The 21,189-nt window shown below is 37.4% G+C and overlaps 1 protein-coding gene across 1 annotated transcript in view; it reads right to left on the minus strand.

The window, feature by feature from the left end:
* Positions 1–1,318: 1,318 nt before the first annotated feature.
* The window catches only part of NUP133 (nucleoporin 133), a 53,531-nt gene continuing 33,660 nt past the window's right edge, over positions 1,319–21,189 (minus strand). Inside the window, exons 16-26 of the mRNA XM_043925883.1 lie at positions 20,301–20,423; positions 19,593–19,692; positions 18,490–18,741; positions 17,701–17,834; positions 15,294–15,452; positions 14,540–14,675; positions 11,762–11,880; positions 10,354–10,434; positions 9,414–9,478; positions 7,669–7,757; positions 1,319–2,053 (exon numbers count right to left, since the gene is read on the minus strand). Coding sequence (XP_043781818.1) covers positions 1,917–2,053; positions 7,669–7,757; positions 9,414–9,478; positions 10,354–10,434; positions 11,762–11,880; positions 14,540–14,675; positions 15,294–15,452; positions 17,701–17,834; positions 18,490–18,741; positions 19,593–19,692; positions 20,301–20,423 — 1,395 coding nt within the window. The 3' untranslated portion in view covers positions 1,319–1,916. The remainder of the gene's footprint in view (positions 2,054–7,668; positions 7,758–9,413; positions 9,479–10,353; positions 10,435–11,761; positions 11,881–14,539; positions 14,676–15,293; positions 15,453–17,700; positions 17,835–18,489; positions 18,742–19,592; positions 19,693–20,300; positions 20,424–21,189) is intronic.

Genomic DNA, 21,189 nt, shown 5'->3' on the forward strand with positions numbered 1-21,189 from the left:
GCCTTCTACCTCACCAAGAATTCCAGCATGTCTCTTGCTGTGATTCTCAAATTCTGTCTTAATCCTTGACACATTCACAAAGCCACAAGGCCTGCTCCTCACAATCAAACCCACAACCTTGTTGTTTGACTGGGGCCAAAAGCTGTGAGTTTCTGAGTAGCATTCAAAGACAGGAGCAAAGAAAACCTTTTCCAAGTCAGAACCATTTCAGTCTCCTTAATAAACACGCTCACCTTTATAATACTTTCATAATTTATCATTATCAACTACTCAGTTTGTGAAAGAATCAGTTATTTTCTGAGAAAACTATGTTGTGGAAATTTTTTAAAATTTAGAAGGAAAAAAGTACTCAATATCTTTAGGCTTTAATTACGCTATTACTGTTAAAATGTTTGTTTTTTAAAAGCCCCAACCATCTTAGAGCTATGGCCATCCCTAACAGACAGAGGTGGCAGAGCCTCTTTCTCTGTGAAAATGAGACAATCAGCCGTCATGCCGTGAGAGCAGCACTTCACCCCGTGGTCAGCGGGCCAGGGTCACAGTCACTGCCTCCCCTCACACGGGGTAACTGGGTTTGTGGCACTCAAGGAGGCGGCACGGTCCTGGGTCCCCAGAGCACAGTGTCACATGACAGGATCTCACGGGTAAGAACTAAGTCCCTCTGAAACCAACACCCTTTAACACAAGAATCCAACCATTTCTTACGCCCTCTGAAACCTCTCTCCCCCTGACCTCACGCTGCCTCACCACGGCAATGCAGGCAGAGGCCAGGGGCCGGGCAGGCCCTTCCTGCCCTCTGGTTAGCACTGCGAGCGGCTCAGAGGCACCCTCTGCAGCCTGCAGTGGGGCCCACATGAGGGCTGAGCTCTGCGAAGCCAGAACCGGACTCTCTGCACCACATTTAACTCCTGACCTTTTCAGCTGCTGGAGCAAGTTGTATAGTGAGTACTCAACTGGGCCAAAGCCTGAATACGCCAGCAACTCCGTCTTTATTTAAAGACAGATTAAAAACTGCATGATGACATTGGCCAGGACACAGAAGCTTTGAGAACAACTACTTTTCAGTTAAATCAGTTGCCATATTAAGAAAACCTATAAAGGTTTCTATAAAGGTTTCACCCCTTACATTAGCTAGACAGACTGAGGTGAAGCTGGAATTCAGTGTAAATCATTCTGAAATGCATGAAGCTGACTGAATAGGTTGTGGTGGTTTAATTGCTAAGCCATATCGGATGCTTTGCGACCTTACGGACTGTAGCCCGCCAGGCTCCTGTGTCCATGGGATTTCCCAGGCAAGAATACTAGAAGGCCACATGAATATGCTTTATTCACCAAAATATATTTATTAATACTCTATTATTCATGTGGAAAAAACTGACATTTCCCAATGAAGTAAAGTTATCAAGCTCACACTGAATTGCCCCACTCTGTCTGTTTCATAAATTAGCAAATTGTGACACTTATCCCACTAGACATTCTGCTCCCAGCCCTAATCAAAATCAAAACAAAAATTCCAGACACTTTCCAGTACGTACCATCTATGATTCACAGCAATTTCAGAGACGACTTAGTGCAATCTTGCTGTTTTTAGAGTTATAGAACTAAAGCCTAGAAGTGGTCTTTGCATACAAGAAGCTAGAACCAGGACCCTGGATGGAGTGAGATAAAAAGGAACGGTAGTAGGTATGAAAACTGATAAACCTCGATGGAAAAGAGGAAGAAAAAAACAATATCATGTAACTGAATACCAAAAGTATAGTCATACAACTATTTTGTAGTAGCTTACAAATAAAGTATAAAAAAGTCAGAAATATGTGATATAAAACTGTACAAACTTCTAGATGTTTAAGGTCCAAACTTTTTATAAGGACACACTTATACAAATTTTCAGGAAAAACGACCATTTTTATAAACAATCACATTTGTCCCTGGACATAGTATTCATAATTGGCTTTCAAAACAAACTCAAAGTAAGGGCTGGACTTCAAACTTCCCAGCTGGTCAGCCTGCAGCAGCTCCTTCACCTCGGGGAGGTACTCGCTGAGCTGAATGCCTAAAAACACAAACACAGAAAGTTGGTGGGTTTTTTTTTTTTTAATTTTCACATAATTCTCAAATGAATCAAGATGACGGATGATAGAAACACCTGTGCTTCTATTTAAAATATAACGTCACTCTGCTATTGGAAAATACTCTGTTCTAAATTCCTTCTATCTGCCAAGCATACTTACAGGCCTGACAATATGACATTCTTCACTTAGTAGGGGCTACATGACTGTTCTACATATTCAGGCTACATGTTTGACTCTAGTGGTCAAAAGAGCCATCAAAACAGCCACTCCATTTAAAGTCTTTATGACAATCTGCAATATTTTCATTTTTCTCCATAGCTTAAGCCATTCCTTCAGGGTGGAAGTTTTAAGTTAATAATCACTTGAAAACAAGTATTTCAAGACCAAGCAAACAGTACTCTAAGCAGCTATACAGTAAAAGTAGTAGAAGGCATCAGTGAAAGATTGCTTATAAACCAGCTGCAAAATTTACAAGACAGGAATCCTGAATTATCAAGGAAGACAAAGTTATGCCACATCCTCTTTAAAGACTTTCAGACATTTATCTGTCCCCCAGATCAAAGACCCACTGTTTTACCTGGATGGGTGGTCTCCCCACACTCCAGAAATGCCTGAGTGCAGAGGCGCTTATTTGAGAACTGGTTTTTAATGTTTTTTTCCTAGGGTGATTGGTTCACTTAATTTTTTAAAAATTAATTTCCAGTCAACTTTGGTAATATATATTTTCCTTGACTTTGATCAGCTTTATTTTGTATTTCAAGTTTATTTTTGAAAAGACATAAAATTCTTTAAAAATTAAAAAAAAAAAAAGAAAAACAAGTATTTCCAACAATTCTGTATTCTCCTATTCAGGAAATAATCTAGTAGAACACTGCCATGAATGCTATCTGCAGCATCTCCTAACACACTGACAGTTTCTCTCTGAGATTAGAAGCAGGAAACCATGCCTTCGTCAGTCCTCGATGAGGCTGGAAAGCCAACAAGCATCTGTGTAGTTACATAACAGTATATACAATTTTCTCATTTGATAAATAAAGGAAATTGGAAAAAACATTTTAAATTAATAAGGTAATATTTTATAACCTGTCATATTACCACAAGCTTCTCAAAATCAAATACTGTTTATTTTTAACATCATCTAAGTGCATAGTGCCATTTTTGGTACTTAGTATACAATAAAAATCTTATGATAAATGTTATGAGACTTAATCTGCAATTTTATCATTCATTACAATCAACACACTGTCAATAAAGACTTTTTCTCTGCGAAACAGTATTACACTTGTGAAAATATCAATTTCCTAAAGATCAATTCTCTTAAAAACTTAGGACCCCATTCTAAGTGGGAAGTATTCCATTGGCTCTAGGTGATGGCCACCAGGTTAATATTTCAGTCTAGTGTAGCAAATCTTTGGATTTTTAAGAGAAGTAAGAAAACAAAACATTAAAAAAAATTTATTTATTTCAATTGGAGGCTAATTACTTTACAATATTGTGGTGGTTTTTGCCATACACTGACATGAATCAGCCATGGGTTTACATGTGTCCCCCATCCTGATCCCCCCTCCCACCTCCCTCCCCATCCCATCCCATCCTTCTGGGTCATCCCAGCGCACCAGCCCTGAGCACCCTGTCTCATGCATCCAACCTGGACTGGCAATCTATTTCACATATGACAACATACATGTTTCAATGCTATTCTCTCAGATCATCCCACCCTTGCCCTCTCCCACAGAGTCTAAAAGTCTGTTCTTTGCATCTGTGTCTCTTTTGCTGTCTCGCAATAGGGTCATTGTTACCATCTTTCTAAATTCCATATATATGCATTAGTATATTGTATTGGTTTTTTTCTTTCTGACTTACTTCACTCTGTGTAATAGGCTCCAGTTTCATCCACCTCATTAGAACTCATTCAAATGCATTCTTTTTAATAGCTGAGTAATATTCCATCGTGTATATGTACCATAGCTTTCTTATCCATTCGTCTGTTGATGGACATCTAGGTTGCTTCCATGTCCTGGCTATTATAAACAGTGCTGCAATGAACATTGGGGTACATGTGTCTCTTTCAGATCTGGTTTCCTTGGTGTGTATGCCCAGAAGTAGGATTGCTGGGTCATATGGCAGTTCTATTTCCAGTTTTTTAAGGAATCTCCACACTGTTCTCCATGGTGGCTGTACTAGTTTGCATTCCCACCAACAGTGTAAGAGGGTTCCCTTTTCTCCACACCCTCTCCAGCATTTGTTGTTTGTAGACCTTTTGATAGCAGCCATTCTGACCAGCGTGAGATGTAGGTACCTCATTGTGGTTTTGATTTGCATTTCTCTGATAATGAGTGATCTTAAGCATCTTTTCATGTGTTTGTTAGCCATCTGTATGTCTTCTTTGGAGAAATGTCTGTTTAGTTCTTTGGCCCATTTTTTGATTGGGTCATTTATTTTTCTGGTATTGAGCTGCAGGGGTTGCTTGTATATTTTTGAGATTAATCCTTTGTCAGTTGCTTCATTTGCTATTATTTTCACCCATTCTGAAGGCTGTCTTTTCACCTTGCTTATAGTTTCCTTCATTGTGCAAAAGCTTTTAAGTTCAATTAGGTCCCATTTGTTTATTTTTGCTTTTATTTCCAATATTCTGGGGAGGTGGGTCATAGAGGATCCTGCTGTGACTTATGTCAGAGAGTGTTTTGCCTATGTTTTCCTCTAGGAGTTTTATAGTTTCTGGTCTTACATTTAGATCTTTAATCCATTTGGAGTTTATTTTTGTGTGTGGTGTTAGAAAGTGTTCTAGTTTCATTCTTTTACAAGTGGTTGACCAGTTTTCCCAGCACCACTTGTTAAAGAGATTGTCTTTTCTCCATTGTATATTCCTGCCTCGTTTGTCAAAGATAAGGTGTCCATAGGTGCGTGGATTTATCTCTTGAGTTTTCTATTTTGTTCCATTAATCTATATTTCTGTCTTGTGTCAGTACCATACTGTCTTGATGACTGTGGCTTTGTAGTAGAGCCTGAAGTCAGGCAAGTTAATTCCTCCAGTTCCATTCTTCTTTCTCAAGATTGCTTTGGCTATTTGAGGTCTTTCGTATTTCCATACAAACTGTGAAATTATTTGTTCTAGTTCTCTGAAAAATATTGGTAACTTAATAGGGATTGCATTGAATCTATAGGTTGCTTTGGGTAGTATACTCATTTTCACTATATTGATTCTTCCAATCTGTGAACATGGTATATTTCTCTATCTATTTGTGTCCTCTTTGATTTCTTTCATCAGTGTTTTATAGTTTTCTATATATAGGTCTTTTGTGTCTTTAGGTAGATTTATTCCTAAGTATTTTATTATTTTCATTGCAATGGTGAATAGAATTGTTTCCTTAATATCTCTTTCTGTTCTCTCATAGAAAATAAGCCTTTTGTAAGAGCTCTTCTCAATTATTAAATGCCAGAGACTAATTAGGAAAGATGTTAAATTCCACGCAATGACACACATTTTTTTTCCTCTATGGCAACCTATTCCAGTATTCTTGCCTGGAAAATCCCATGGATGGAGCAGCCTGGCAGGATCCATGGGGTCGCAAAGAGTCGAATATGACTGAGTGACTTCACTCACTATAATATACTTTAAAACTGAAAAGCATATTAAGGAAGCATATAAATATTTAAAAAAAAAAAACCAAAAACTGAATAGCTCCAGGTGGGTAACTTAAAAATATCTACAGCCTAAATTCATCCCACAAGCTGAAGTAATTGTTAGGCTGCCTAAGTCTATGAAATATAATGGAAGCTATCTATATCTACCTTCAGAATCTGCCCTTTAAAAACATTTACTCTTGTAAATGTAAATAATATGGAAGTCATATTATTAAAAAGATTCCAAAGATAAATGCCTTTGGCTTGGTATTGTTTTATATACATATAATAAATATATATTATTACATATATTATATCATTATGTAATACATATAATAGTTTCCACTTGGTTTGTCCTTTGGTCAAAACTTAATAATCCTTTTTGTAAAATTATAGGTTTTTATTCATTTTCAATCTATAATATATAATCTAAAGATAGCAGAAACTGCAAGGTGAACTTTAAATATTACCATATACTTAATTAGCCACAATTCGGTTCAGTGGCAACTTTACAAGAACTAACTTCATGGAAAGCATCAGATTTGGATCCAAATGAATCTCTTTGACAGCACAAAGAAATCAACCATATCCAGTTATTTCTTCAATTCCAAATATAGAAAAGAGAAAGCTTAGGAGATATATTTTAACTGTCTGAATTTCAAGTATTTTTAAGCAAAAGATATTTTCTTTTGTTATCTCCATTATTTAATTTAAAATTTTTATTTTTTGACAATGAAATGGCTTAACTGCCTTTGTGTTATTTATTCATCTTTGAAAATAAAAGTGTTCATTAAACCTAACTGTCAATGTGGGGTAGTCAAGAGTCTATTTTTCATAAATAAACCTCCAGGTCAGTACTGAGGTCAACAGTTTGATCCAGAGTGAAACTTGTGGCATGTAAGCACCAAGAATTTGCTGCTCTTTCACCTCACTCACATGTTGGCTGGTGTGGTGAGCTCCGCGGTTCTCCTCTGAGGCCCTCGTCATTGCAGTTAAACCAGGGATTCTCAATCAGAGGACCGCAGCGTGGAATCTACTACAGAAGAACTGCGGATGTGAATCTGCAAAATAATTCTAGCCTTTCAAAGAACAACAGTTTAATGAGTGACTACTATGTACCAGGCACTGGGCTGGGCATGTCTTATACAGATCAAATAATGTGTCCTGCAGACGTAGGTATGGAACATTTCCAACTATATGTAAATGTCAGCATCGTGAATAAAATTCACATCCATCTAGAAGGACTGCTAAGTTTACAGTAGTTTCTGTCATTGTGTACTTTTTTCCAGGTGGTTTTGAAGAGAATGTCTTTATATCTTAAAAGATTGGTAAATATTACATTAGCCTATTTTGCACATTGCCTGGATTTAACATCATCTGTTTTGATTGAATAATTCTATAATAAATGAGCTATACTTGTCTTTGTGTATAAAATGCACAATATCTCTCACCTCTAGTCTAATATTCTCCATATATTAGTTATATGAAAGGAAGTAAAAGTTAAGTGTCCTCTACTTCATCTCCCTTCATAACAAACATTTAACCATAAAAGCCTCTTTACTTATTTGGATCTTGATCAGGAAATAGAAGTTTTGTTTTCTGTCTCAGGTATAAAACATATACCAAAGATACTCCCTTCTTGTTTTTTATTTTGTCCTTAAAACTAATTTTAATATCCAAAATGAATTGGTAGAATATTTTGTGGTTTGTTCTTAAGCATGGTATGGCCAGTTTAGTGTGGGACACACCAAAAAAACTGCATTTCAGATTTTCAACCTTCACAAGAGTTAACTGGCCAAGCAGATGACAACTCTACCATGACACAGCTCCCTCCCTTTATTTTAAACAAATCTAAGTACAATACCATTTAATTTTAACCTTCTGGTATTTGATATCTGGGCAAATCTCCATCACTCTAAGACTTCAAACCAAGGAGTGACACTGTAATTTCCAATATTAACCAACCACTTACCATCTTTTAAAAGTTTCTGTAAGATTTTCACAAATATACTGTCTTTAGATACTTCAATTGGATCATCTTTACCATCCGAACTGGACCAGCTAGAAAACAAAACCACTGTGAGGAGAAAATGAAACCATGGCCATAATCTGAAATAAATGACTTGTTTGCTGTTGCGGATTTGTTTTGATATTTGTAGTGGGCTTCCCTGGTGACTTAGAGGTAAAGAATCTGCCTCCAGTGCAGGATACTTTGGTTCAGTCCCTGGGTTGGTAAGATGCCCTGGAGAAGGAAATGGCTACCCACTCCAGTATTCTTGCCTGGGAAACCCCATGGACAGAGGAGCTTGGTGAGCTACAGTCCATGGGGTTGCAAAAGAGTCAGACACAACTTAGCGACTAAACAACAACAGCAACAACAGGGGTAAAGAATCTTGAATTTTGTGACACTATTGAAAACTGCTTAAATAAAGGAGCTTCAAATTAGATATACCCAGTCTCTAGATATACCCAGAGTCTCTATATTAGATATAAGATGCTACAGCCAGGTAGCATATATTTAATGTCCAAACCAAGTAGTAAGGTATTTTCCCCAAGAAAATTTTGTAAGTAAGTAACAAACCTAGTAATGACCCCAAAGTATGACTTTTCAGAGCACAGGCAATAGTTTACACATAGTTTAAATATATTATAATATATTCTGTTTTTTATAAAATGGCAAGCAGTGTCTGATGTAACCTAAATTTTCTTTATCTGGTTGAGATTATCTGCTACTGAAATACAAACCCACAGAACCATGCTCTGTAGTATTCAATGGCTACATCCCTCACACTTTGAAGCCAAGACAAGGAATTCCAGTCAAATGACATAGTAAGCTTTTTACAACTGGGAAGGAGAACCCAACAGGCAGAGCTAGATGCTTCAGAGGATGACCTCCAAGACCATATCTGACAACAATTTAAACTATCTATGAGTGATCACAGGAAGAAATGCTTTAGTAAAAATAGTTCCACTTCAATTTCTCAAAGCCACAAGAAAAAGGAAAACTGAGTAGAGAAGGCCTTTAGCACTCAAGTCATGCTCTCTTTAAAATTCTTTTCTGGGCCAAACATTTTTTTAAAAAAAGCATGGACTTCCCCTGGCGGTCCAGTAGTTAAAATTCCACACTTTCACTGCAGGGAGCGTGGGTTTGAGTCCTGCTTGGGGAACTAAGATGCTGTATCCTGTGCAGTGTGGCCGAAATTTTTTAAAAAATTCTTTCCCTGGGAGAAATCCATCTCTACAACTGATTATTCTCAGTCTCTAATTGCCAATGAATCTTACCACCACCATTCCAGTGGACAGAACACCTTCTCTGCAGGGAGATTACAGTGAAAAAGAGGTCTCAGTAACTTAGAAGACAATATTGATTCTCAAACTGTACTAATCTCTTATTTTAAAAAAAAGTAGCCTCAAGTCTTCCTATGAAGAACTAGCCCAATTACTGAGAAAATAAGGAACATATATATATTTCTGTACAAATTGACAGTGCAAAATTTAAAATCAAAAGTAGAGAATCATTACTCCAGTGGTCTTAAATCCTTAAGCAATTCCTTAATTATTGAATAAAAAAAATTAGGATTGCTAATGAAACTATTAACATTTTCATAATAAATTTTACCATACAGTTAGGTTACAAAATGATTTGATGCATATCACAATCTTCCTAAAGAGTCCTTTCCTAAAATCATGTCTTAGATTCACACTATGGGAACTTACTTATCTCTCTGAAGAGCTTTGCAAAGGATTTCCAGTTTTAGATCATTTATATTTACATCTTCCTCCTTCACAGCAAAACAAAAAAAATCCTCATTAAATCCTGATTTTAAAAAATACATGCTTAAATTTTAGTTATGTCAGCTCCTAATACTATATAAATATTATTAAGCTTTACTTTATAATTTTAAGAGTTTCCCTGGTAGCTCAGCTGGTAAAGAATTGCCTGCAATTCAGGATATCCCAGTTCGATACCTGGGTCAGGAAGATCCCTGGGAGAAGGGAACAGCTACTCACTGCACTATTCTTGCCAGAAGAATTCCATGGAGAGAGGAATCTGGCAAATTTCCCTTTCTGTAAGATGTTAAAGCTGACTCAGGAGAGTAAGACTATCAATAATTTTATGTGAAATTGTTTCTGATTATTCTGAGATAACCTGATTTTATCAGGAAGCATGAGAGAGTCAAGATTTTAAACAGAGTAACATAAAAATCAACATATTATGTCTTTATAATCTACCAAACTACTCACAGCTGCAGGGCTTACTATTTACCCTACAAAATTATCATTACAATCTTTTTTTTCAAAGCAGGCTGAGAAACAGCTTCTCTTAGGGTGAGTACTATGAAGAATAAATTGACAAAGCAGACTATCAGTTTGAGAAACTAACAATGACTTATTAAATACAAAAGAAAAAATGTCAGGACCTTGAAAAGCAGTTTTTATTTTTGTAGAGAAAAAGATACCTGGAAATGTGTGAGAATTATCAGGCGGTGAGCTCTTCTGACAGCTTTTCTAAAGACTTTTATGTACTCCAAGAGTTACAGGTAGCTGAACCAGGTAGTCTTTTAAAATTAAGACATTTTCAAGATGTACTCAGTTCTTCAGAAAACTATACACAAATTGTGATCCTTACCTGAGATTATCAAGTGACTTTACATACCTCATCAATATATTCCAGCAAGTCCAAAGCCTTCTTGAAATCATACTCATTAGCTCTTCTGTTTTCTTCACAGATATACAGCTGTAGCAAGTTAAAACAAAGGGAGAATTATTGTAACATCCTATAAATAAGACTAGAGAGATTTACAGAGAAGTTACCACATTTACAGGTATCTTTATAGAAAAGAACAGTGGCATATTTGGAAATTAAACTCCATCTACCTCACAACAAACTGTCTTTTAAAATACACCTATGTTCATTCAGTAATTAACTTGTATAAGTTGGTGTATATATAGCTTTAAAATATCAGTAAATTGCTCTTGCATTTTTAAAGTTGGTGATAATGCTTTTGAAATGTCCTCGTTCAATAGTTTTTTGAACACTGAGACTGATGAGAAAGCATGCAGTTGGTCCACAGTTTACTCAGAAGACAAGAAAACACACCAACATGTTACCAACAGTTATCCCTTGCTAGTTAGATCACAGCTAACTATACAATCACTAATGTCCTGTTCACATCATGAATGTCCTACTAATAACACTGCTTTTTAAAATACTGCACAAAAGCCTTTAACAGCAAGACAATATTCAAACCATTTCAGAAAAAAAGCTACCCACTTGTCATTGTGTTACAATACTTTAAACAATATTTTATTTGTTTCTGAACCTTTCTTCCCCAGTGTCAACATCTTTGAAATTGGGATGCAGTACTAAAATTGATAATGTATCAGAGTAAAGCTGGTAAAACTTTTTCCATCCTAACAGTATATAAAACAATGGTGTTACAGGCAACAGTTCCTCAGGTTTTTAAATTAGATATGTTCTATCAGGAGAAGCTGCTGTGAGCTCAATGTGAGCTCAATAGGAAATCTGTTATTAATACTAACAATGGCTACATAATTAGCTCTTACATTTGAAATACTTTCTTGAAAGGAAAAGAGAGAAGAAGAATTAAGGGTGCAGCTGTATGCAATAAAACTGCCTTATTCTGGGTTGCAGCCCCTAATCTAGCTACGTCCTCAGGAGCCTGCTATGCTGCAGAGCAACGATGCGGATGGCACTTAGAAGCTGTGCAAATCCAGTTCCTAAAACCATCCTTCTTTTAAAGAACAGGAACTATATCTCTTCGTACATGTCTGTCTTGTGCTAGAAAAGCACAATGGAAGCAACGTCTTCTGGCCACCTGGACAAGCATCTTGAAGAACAGACAGAGAGCTGCTGGGGGCTGACCCTCCGCCTTCTGTTAACGGGCGTCCTGCTCCTAAGCAGCGCTGACACCTGACTCCAGAGGACAGTGACCAAGAGAACAGGAAATGGAGATGTCTACTCTGAGAGACTGTACTAAGGGGCCACGGAAACACAGGCTGCTCTGAGACTAAGACGGTGTAGGACTGTGAAAAGCTCATACGCCAATGAGTTGCGATGCGGTCAGCACAGGCATGGCACTGAGACTCAGCTGTTTCTCGGCTAGCAGCTGTTCAGGCAGCGTCTCTTGGTGCAGCAGAAAGCGCTCTTGCTCAGCCATTTCTAGAAGACAACACAGGGAGAGATATGAACATTCACTTTTGCTCTGTCATCAACATAAATTTAAAAAGAAAAAGGAACAGCTCTGAAGGTAATCCCATCACTATTCAACGATCTGAGAATATTATTAATTCTGCTTATTCTTGATCCCTATGTTACAAATACTCATGGTCTTATCCAAGTCATATGGATTGTCCCAGCAACCAGAAATATCAGGGAGAGAAGAGCTAAGAAAACAAACCTGATCGAAGCAACTGCAGAGCAAGATGGCAATTTCAGAGACAGAAGCCCCCCAAACCTGAAGTGTCTGTTTTAAGGTTGCTCTTGTAAAGTACCTCTTTTTACCTTATGAGAGTGTCTCGAATAATCTCATTCACTAAGGGACATGATGAGAACTTTCCAGGAGAACACCACCCAGAGGACTGCACCAATCCTATTACCCAGCAATGGTTATTTATCTCCATATGATGAGGTAACAGGGCCTTGGGTCTGCATAAACCATCATGACCTGGCTTCACCCATGAGAACAAGCTGGGTTGCAGGAAAAAAGGGCTGAGAACTGTTTGCTAACAGCAGTTACAGCAAAATGGAATGACTAAAGCACAGATATGCTCATTTAAATACTGGCATCATTCCATATGATCCCAATCTTGTAAAAACTAAATGGAATTTTTTGTGCAATTTCCATACCTAAGAAAACAGACTGGAAGGATACAGAAAAAAGTCACAGTAGTTATCTCTTGGGTAGAGGGATTATATTATTCTATTATCTTCTTGTTGTTATTTTTCTATACTTTACAAATTTCCGTAAGGAAATTTTTATATAACCAATATAAAGTCGCCTTTTAAAAATCTATTCCCTTCAACTAGACATAATGTGATAATAGTCTGCAGGAAATTATTGAGGCTTGAAAATACTCTCATTGTACTAAGAAAGCAAAAACTAAGAAGAAGCAATCAGATGCAAAACAATAGCCAGATGTAAGCGGGAAAAACAGAAGCAAAACCTCGTGTTAAAATGTTTTGACTAGGGACTTCCCTGCTGGTCCAGGGGTTGGGAGTCCACCTGTTAATGCAGGGGACATGGGTTTGATCCTTGGTCCAGGATTCCACATGCTGCAGGGCAGCTGGGCCCGTGCACCATGACTGCTAGAACCTGCATACCCTAGAGCCCGTGCTTCACAAGAGATGCTTCCATAATGAGGAGCCTGGGCACCGCAATTGGAGAGTAGCTCCCACTCACTGCAACTAGAGGAAGCTTGCATGCAGTAACAAAGACCCAGCACAGCCAAAAATAATAAAAATAAATTTAAAAAGATTTTTTTAATATTTTGATTAACATGCTCTCTCTCTGACGGACAGGTTAAAATATGGCTCCCCCTGCAGACTACTAACCAGCCTTGCAAAACATATACACACTTCTCTAGAACAACAGGCACCATTAGCATTTAAAAATAAAAGACAGTGAAAAATAATTTCAGTAATAAAAGTTAAATGCTAATCCTATGATTTGAGTACTCAATTTTACAAAAAGTAGAACATTTTTCTCAAGGAACACCCAGTGTCTCTGATTGTTAGAACTACGCATTTTGTAGTGTACCCTGGGTCACTACTATGGGCTTTCCTCATAGCTCAGTTGGTAAAGAACCTGCCTGCAATGTGGGAGACCTGGGTTCAATTCCTGGGTTGGGAAAATCCCCTGGAGAAGGGAACAACTACCCACTCCAGTATTCTGGCCTGGAGAATTCCATGGACTTTATAGTCCATGGGGTCACAAGGAGTCGACACAACTGAGCAACTTTCACTTTCACTTTCTTCCCGGGTCACAAAGCTAGTCAGTTGGAAAAAACATGTAAAACAAGATTGGTCTAATTTCTGTTCAGATTCCTTTCACTACATCTACTCCTTGGAGGAAGAAAGTGACAGCAGTGGAATGTGAACCCAGACCCCAGACAGACTACTCCTGTTGCCAATACCCCCATTTACATATACTTCACCCTGAACCACATGGCAAGACACCTCCCCGAAGTATGGGATTAGGTATATTCACGCTATCCGGGGCGATACTGCTCTTAGGACTTTTCAGGGGACAGCCAAGAAATACATTCAGAGAACAACCATGACTCCATGTGATACATAAAATTCAAATGCAGTAATACAGGGTTCTTCCTCACCTTCCTTCTATACTTATACCTCCATTCCCTTTGGTTCTCAAAAATAATATTCTCAATCATTTTTTCAGTCTGCAATATACAGACTGTGAAACAGAATAGCTTCACTACTATGACGTCAACAATTTTTGAATTCTGAAATCAAGAGCTTCAGAATTACCACCACCTACAGCAAACCCACTGAATAAACGTCATGTTTCTTGGCATGGCCGTTCGTTCTTAGCATGTGATTCACTAAGCGTGTAATCAGAGTACTCTGTCCAAGTCATTTGAATTTATTCTTTAGGAATTCTTATTTAAAGCACAAACTACTTTTCTATAAAAAGAGAATCCCAATTATATAACTGAGTAATTGTCTAAGAACACTGAATAGAAAGGGGATGGCTCCTGCCTCTAGAGGATCCCATTAACTGATAACAGGAATGCATTCTAAGATTACACTGACTGCATGACTGACTTGTAAGTCTTCTTGTTCAAATACTGCCTTTTACCTTCAATTTTTTCTTGCAGTGTATCTTCTGAAAAGTCTGAAGCTAATGCCGCCAATTTACTCAAGCCAAGAAGGGTTTTTTTCTTTGCAAAGTAACGAGTTTCCCTATTTGCCAAACCCAGAAGTGTTGCATGAGCCTACAATAACAAAATATGAAAATTGTGGTAAAATTCTCAGTATTAATTCAAGTTAAAATAATGATTAAGTAAAACCCAAACTTGGTTTCCCCCCTTAAGCTATATCAATGAAAAATCAAGTCACTATTAGCAAAACTTAAAACAGATCAGCAGCATACTTTGAGAGTAATTACACAATGAAATATCAGCCACTCACACTAGTCACTGGGAAAAGAGACATGTATAAAACGTTTGCTCTATAATAATTATATGTTCACTACAACACCTTGTCAACGAGAAACTTGAATTTATTTAATGTTTTTACTGATAATTTGAACATTTCTATTATAAGAAAATACTCATTACAAAAAACGGCCAATGACTGCTATTTATGTGTTGAAGTTTTGTGCTTTATTTTATTGTAATAACAGTCAAATTATAATAGGCTCCATTTCTTTTAACTGAGATATAACAAGTAACGGCAATACCATCATAAATGAAAAATACTTTTATCAAATTATGTGAGAGAAAGATACACATTTAAAAAAAAATCTGTAGTATTTAACTCCAAAAAAAAAAAACTAGCTACAAACTAAATAAAAAATCGCCTAAATCTGATCCATACAGCTGAAACCTTACCTTTTCTAATTCTTGGCTGTTAATTTCGTGTAACCAGCTGAGATGTTCATGAGCTTGTAAAAAATTCGCCAACTGTCCATGCTGAGAAGTGGGCTGAGATAATAATTTGCCTCGCTTTCCTTTCTCCAGATACCAACGGAAGAGAAAGTCTGAAAAATTCTGTAAAGAACAAAGCAAGAATCCAATAGTATTCAGTAATACAGTTTCAAAAAATACATTTCTGATGAAAAAGTATTAAGTTTTTTCCCAAAGGTCTTAAGACTCCAGCATGGAAATCCTGTTTTTTAAACACCAAGTTCCTAATTGTAGGGTCCTCAAATGACTTCATCTGACAAAGGAGGACATTCAGATTCAGAATGGGGATCTTGCTCAACATCACCCAGAATCTAGATGTGCTCTGTCCAATATGGTAGTCACTGCTCACTTGCAGCTGTTTAAACTTAATCTAAAATGTAAAAATCAATTCCTCAGAGACATCAGTCACATTTCAAGTACTCAAAAGGCCATCTGTGGCCGGAGACTCCCATTTTGGACAGCACACATGAGCAAGGTCTCATTACCAGGAAGGTCTACTGGACACTACTGGGACTCCATCCTTCCAGGATGAAAGATTCCAGGGTAGAACTGTGTTTCAGGCATTGATGTGAGCGGCATGATAAATCAGAATTTAGTGAGGCTCCAAATGCCCAGGCAATTTCCCTTCCAGGGCATTTGCTGGATCCGGTAGTAGAGTAAGAGGTTGGGCTGGAAAGGAAGACAAGTGTCCTGCAGGCTCACACATTACTTACGAGATGCTTCCACAAAAGGGGGAATTCTACAACGAACCACCAGTCCCATTAGACATTTGAAACCAATTAATTCATTGGAATGAATGAATGTAACAGAGGCAGCAATGAAGCCCTGGCCTACCTCTATTCTTGATGAATTGAGTGATCTGCCTTTCATTTTATCTGCCTTCCAGGGGGAAGAACCAGTACTGATTTCCATCTTTATGGTTCACACAAACAAAGTCCAAAATACAACTTAAAAATTGTTAGATATAGGAAGCAGAAAAATATGAATATGTAGATAACAGAAGCAGACTTAAGAATGATCATTTTGGAATTAGCACAAAAGGACTTTAACTAGTAAACAAAATTTTTTTAAAAAAGTAAAAGAGACAAAGTAGAATGCATGGAAAATGTCAACAGAGAATAAGAATCCTTAAAAAGAATAAAAATTATGATAAGCACAAAGTACTTACTTTAGCACTGTTATGAAATACAAGATAAGTCAGGTCCAGAAATCAGGTAGTGATCAAATAAGTTATATCCAGTCTACGAAATACCATAACACCATTTAAAATGTGGTTGTGTGATATTCAATGATATGGACAAATGTCTGTTATGTATTAAGTGAAATAAGCAGTTAATAAAACATGCTTCATAGATTAAAAAGACTATAAACCAAATGTTTAAAAAAGAGTTCTCTCTGGTGGTAGAATTATGAATGACTTTTTATCTTCTTCTTTCTTTATGGTGGTTTCCTGAATTTTATACAATGTTATGTTTATAAAAATCAGTTTTTACATAAAGATCAACTGGCTAAATAAACTGGTTTTAAGGAACACCTTAAATTTACATAGTGTCATAATGGGAACTTTAAAAAAAATATTAGAAATTAAAAAAAAAGGAAGCATGATGTCAAAGAAGGAAAACAAGAGTCTTAGGTAAATGGGAATTTGAGCTGCATCCTATGCTCCCAAGATCATCCATTCAAACTGTGGAACTCTACCAATATTACTACACCTAAGTACTTTGAAAATATAAAAATAGAAATAAAAGTCTTGACATATTTTTCAAAGGTCAAAGAATCCTTCTGTAATATTTATATATAAAAAATTGTCTGACAATTTACAAAGAAACATAATGTACAAATTAGTATCCAGTAAACTGCAAAAGGACTGCATCATCTTCCAAAAACACCAAGTAAGAACTTCCCTGGAAAAAAAAAAAAAAAAAAAGAACTTCCCTGGTGGTACTATGGATGAGAATCTGCCTGTGCAGGGGGTATGGGTTCGATCTCTGATCTGTGAAGATTCCACATGCCATGAACCAACTAAGCCCAAGTGTCACAACTGAGCCTGTGCTCTAGGGCCCAAAACCTGCAAATACTGAAGCCCATGTGCCTAGGGTCTGTGCTCTGCAACAAGAGAAGCCACTGCAAGGAGACACCACAGGCTGCAACCAAGAATAGCTCCCACTCACCGCAGCTGGAGAAAGCCTGCATGCAGCAACGGAGACCCAGTGCAACCAAAAATAAATAATTAATAAAATTACACATATTAAAAAAAAAAGAAAACTAAGTAAGATGTAAAATGGTAAAGCCTTCTTACAGGATCCACTGCCTACACCCCTGTGCTCATTACCTGATCAGCAAACTGGGTCATGTAGCGCTGCAGTCTGGTCTGGTTGTCAGTCTGCTCACACATTTGTACCAAGATATCAAAGTCACAGTATTTTTCTGCCAATGAAGCAGCCCATGGGTACTGGCCTAGTGTGACTGTGGGAATGAGAACAGATGGAAAAAAAATCCTGTTAGCGAAAACTTAGTACATAATAAAAAATAATATTCCTTGAAATTTTGCCTTCATTCCTATTACATACTAAAAGTAATTAATGGAAAGCTTTCTAGTTATTGGCACTTAGTTTCATAATCCATATAAACTCATTAAAGATGTATATTCAGCCTTTCCTCCATCACTGCCCACCTAAGATGCTACTCCCCTGCTTCACAGAGCAAGACAAGCTCCTCCTCTGAGTCTTGACTGTGACAGGCTGGCTGCGTCCTCTGCTGCAGCCTCATCACCCATCCACACCCTCAAATGGCCCTCATCTGCTCTGCCCAGTGGTCGAGCCATTCCTATGAAGGTCTCAGACCATACAAGTTCTTTGAGGGCAGTCTCCACACGCTGATAATTTACTCCTTTGTAAATCATCTTCAGCATTGTCTAGGATACTTTTACCAGGTAAGTAATGAAAATAAGGCCGAAGAGATGAACACAGAAAGCCATACATATGAAGAGTTGCTTAAGTTCTGACCTACAACTGGGTTGACAATGTTGTACTGAAAACCACTGCCTGAATGATCTGACTCCTCCATTCATCCTGTAGACTCAAAGACCCACAGCCCTCACTATTAAACATCATGCACTTACGAAGCGGAGATAAGAGATCTGATCTTTTCTGTAGGTATTCCATTTCCAGATTGCTATATCTCTCTTGATCATTGGATTTGTCCACAGACTTGAGCTGAGAAACATAACCATCCAGGAAGCCATCAATCAGTGCTACTAACTGCTCTGTTAGAACGTTTCGGAGGTTGCTGTCTGCCTGAGGATAAACCATCTTCAGGACAGTCCTATGCTGGCGCACTATTGCTGTTCGGATGCCAGCAGGACCACTGGTTGCTGTGAAATCACACAAAATAAAAGGACAAGTAAGGGTTCCATAATGGCTACAGAGAAGACCAACTGCCTAAAAATTACATCCTGTCACCTTTGATGGAAAAAGAAATCAAACAGGGGGTCAGTAGACACTTGTCTATGTACTGCTCAAAACCATCTTCTCTATGGAGATGGCCTTGGCAAAGTCAAGTAAACCTGACTCTTCTTCCTTCTAAATTCCTTTAAAGCTACTCCACTTACTTCTGTGTGTTAAATTAACATAAAATATAGTCACTACTTTCAGGGCCTGCTTCTATGAATAACTATACACACTAAAACCTAGTAGATGCACAAGTATCAGTTAAAAAATTAAGCTATAGAGACAGCTGCAAATTATTTCAAAGGAATAAAGTGATTTTTCATAAGAACTGCTCATTTTGGAGATGTCACTTATATTATTTTTTATTTCACTTACAAACTTGTACTAGGAGAATAATATGACTTCCTAAAATAACAGACTATTAGAAATATATTTTGGGACATCCTAGTGGTTAAGAATTCACCTGCTAAGGCAGGGACACAGGTTCAATCCTTGGTCTAGGAAGATTCCACATGCCAGAGAGCAACAGCCCACGTGCCACTACCACTAAGCCCACATGCTGCAGCTGCTGAAGCCTGTGCGCCTAGAGGCCGTGCTCCACAACGGGAGAAGCCAGTGAACGGCAATGGGGAGGAGCCCTGCTCGCCACAACCGAGAAGAGCCCTGTGTCCTGGTGTGCAACAAAGAACCAGTGCAACCAAAAAAAAGAAAAACATATATAAACTGAACAACTGCTAATGAATCTGAAAACTGGGATCGGTGCTTGCAATCTCACCTGTCCATGGAACATACTCAGGTTCTTTATCTCCTGGCTCTTCTCTTTTATACAAGGAGTTTCTATTTTGTCGATAGTGACTAGCAGCTTGCAGCATGTCCTGGAAAACGAAATGTGTTATCACACGCAGGAAATGAGGGATCCCAGGATCTCTGAGATTATCTGAAACATCAACTTCTATTATTACAAAACATTACTCAGTACAGGCCTGTAGAATTACTTTTTGATTCTTTCTGCATTTGAAATTTGTTTTACTCCACAATCTAACTTCAATTATAGAAAATTATGGTAATCAAAGTAGGAAAATCATCACTATAATGTCCATGAGGTAAAATTAAATGGAATGTTTTAAGTAAGCTTTTGAGTGATTAAAAAAGAGAAACTTATTTGTTGTTGCTCAGCTGCTAAGCGGTGTCTGACAATTATTTAGATAATTACAATAAAACTGATATATTTACAATGATATATATGTCCTTCTCCAAAATAAAAGGCTTATTCTACCAAACAGAAACTTTTAATATGCAAAAGGCACACACTCAAAATGTCTAACTGACTGATAAAATTACTGATGTTTTCCTAACTTTTTGGAATTAACTAATGGCTAACCCATTATGGATTGCTGGTGATGCAGAGTAGGAATATGGAAACCACTTTCTCCTCTGTCCATGGTCTGGGCTTTGATTTGCTAGACTCTTCATATGTTTGTACCTTGAGAATACTGTTCACATTGATCACCACTTCCGCCCACTCAACTGATTCCATGGATGTGTCCTTCAAGACTTGTTCCTCATGCTCCAGTAAACACTCACAGATGGTATCTACCTGGGACACCTGCAGAGGACAGAGACCGCACCCACTAGTAAGAGAAATCATGCTGACAGGTGACAATCACAACTGCCTGGAATCGACCCAGCAGGCTTTTTTCACTAAGTTACATCCTCTGCTTAGTAGTCAGGGGTGTAGTCAGTGATAAAAACAAATTTTAAAACCAAGGAAAGTTAGACTCTCCTAACTTTTAAAAGGTAGCGAGCCCAAATAACAGTCTGATAAATAAGCAAATTCTCAACCGTTAGCAGGTAGACTTATTTAAATATCAAGTAACTGAAATATTTGTTTATTAGAGTTATGAAGGCTCAATGCCACCTTTAAATAGTATTAGGTTACAAATAATGTCACATTACAACGTAAGACCCTAAACTACTGAATTAAACAAATGAATCAACAGATTAAAATAGTGATTCAACTGGCTAATGAACTGGCTAATTTCTTTCTTTGAGGAATTTATTTTCTTTAGACATAATAGAGATGTTTGTAGAATAGTAGTAGCTACATAAAAACTAAATATATAACTTGTAACTGTTCTTTTCTATCATTAATTATTAACACATAAAGGTAACTGAGGAAAAATGTTAAGCACAGAAACATTTGCTTCCAGTTTCAGCTCAGAAGTTAAGCTTTCACCCCCCTTTATTTATCAAGTGGATATCTGCTTGGTAGTTAGAGTTGGCATAGCATTGGGCACGCAAAGATAAGAAGAAATGGAAATCAGATTTGCTGCCCTCAAGGAGCTTACTAACCAGCTGAAGGAACAAGACAA

This window comes from Cervus elaphus, chromosome 15 (genome assembly GCF_910594005.1).
Source record: "Cervus elaphus chromosome 15, mCerEla1.1, whole genome shotgun sequence".
Taxonomy (NCBI): domain Eukaryota; kingdom Metazoa; phylum Chordata; class Mammalia; order Artiodactyla; family Cervidae; genus Cervus; species Cervus elaphus.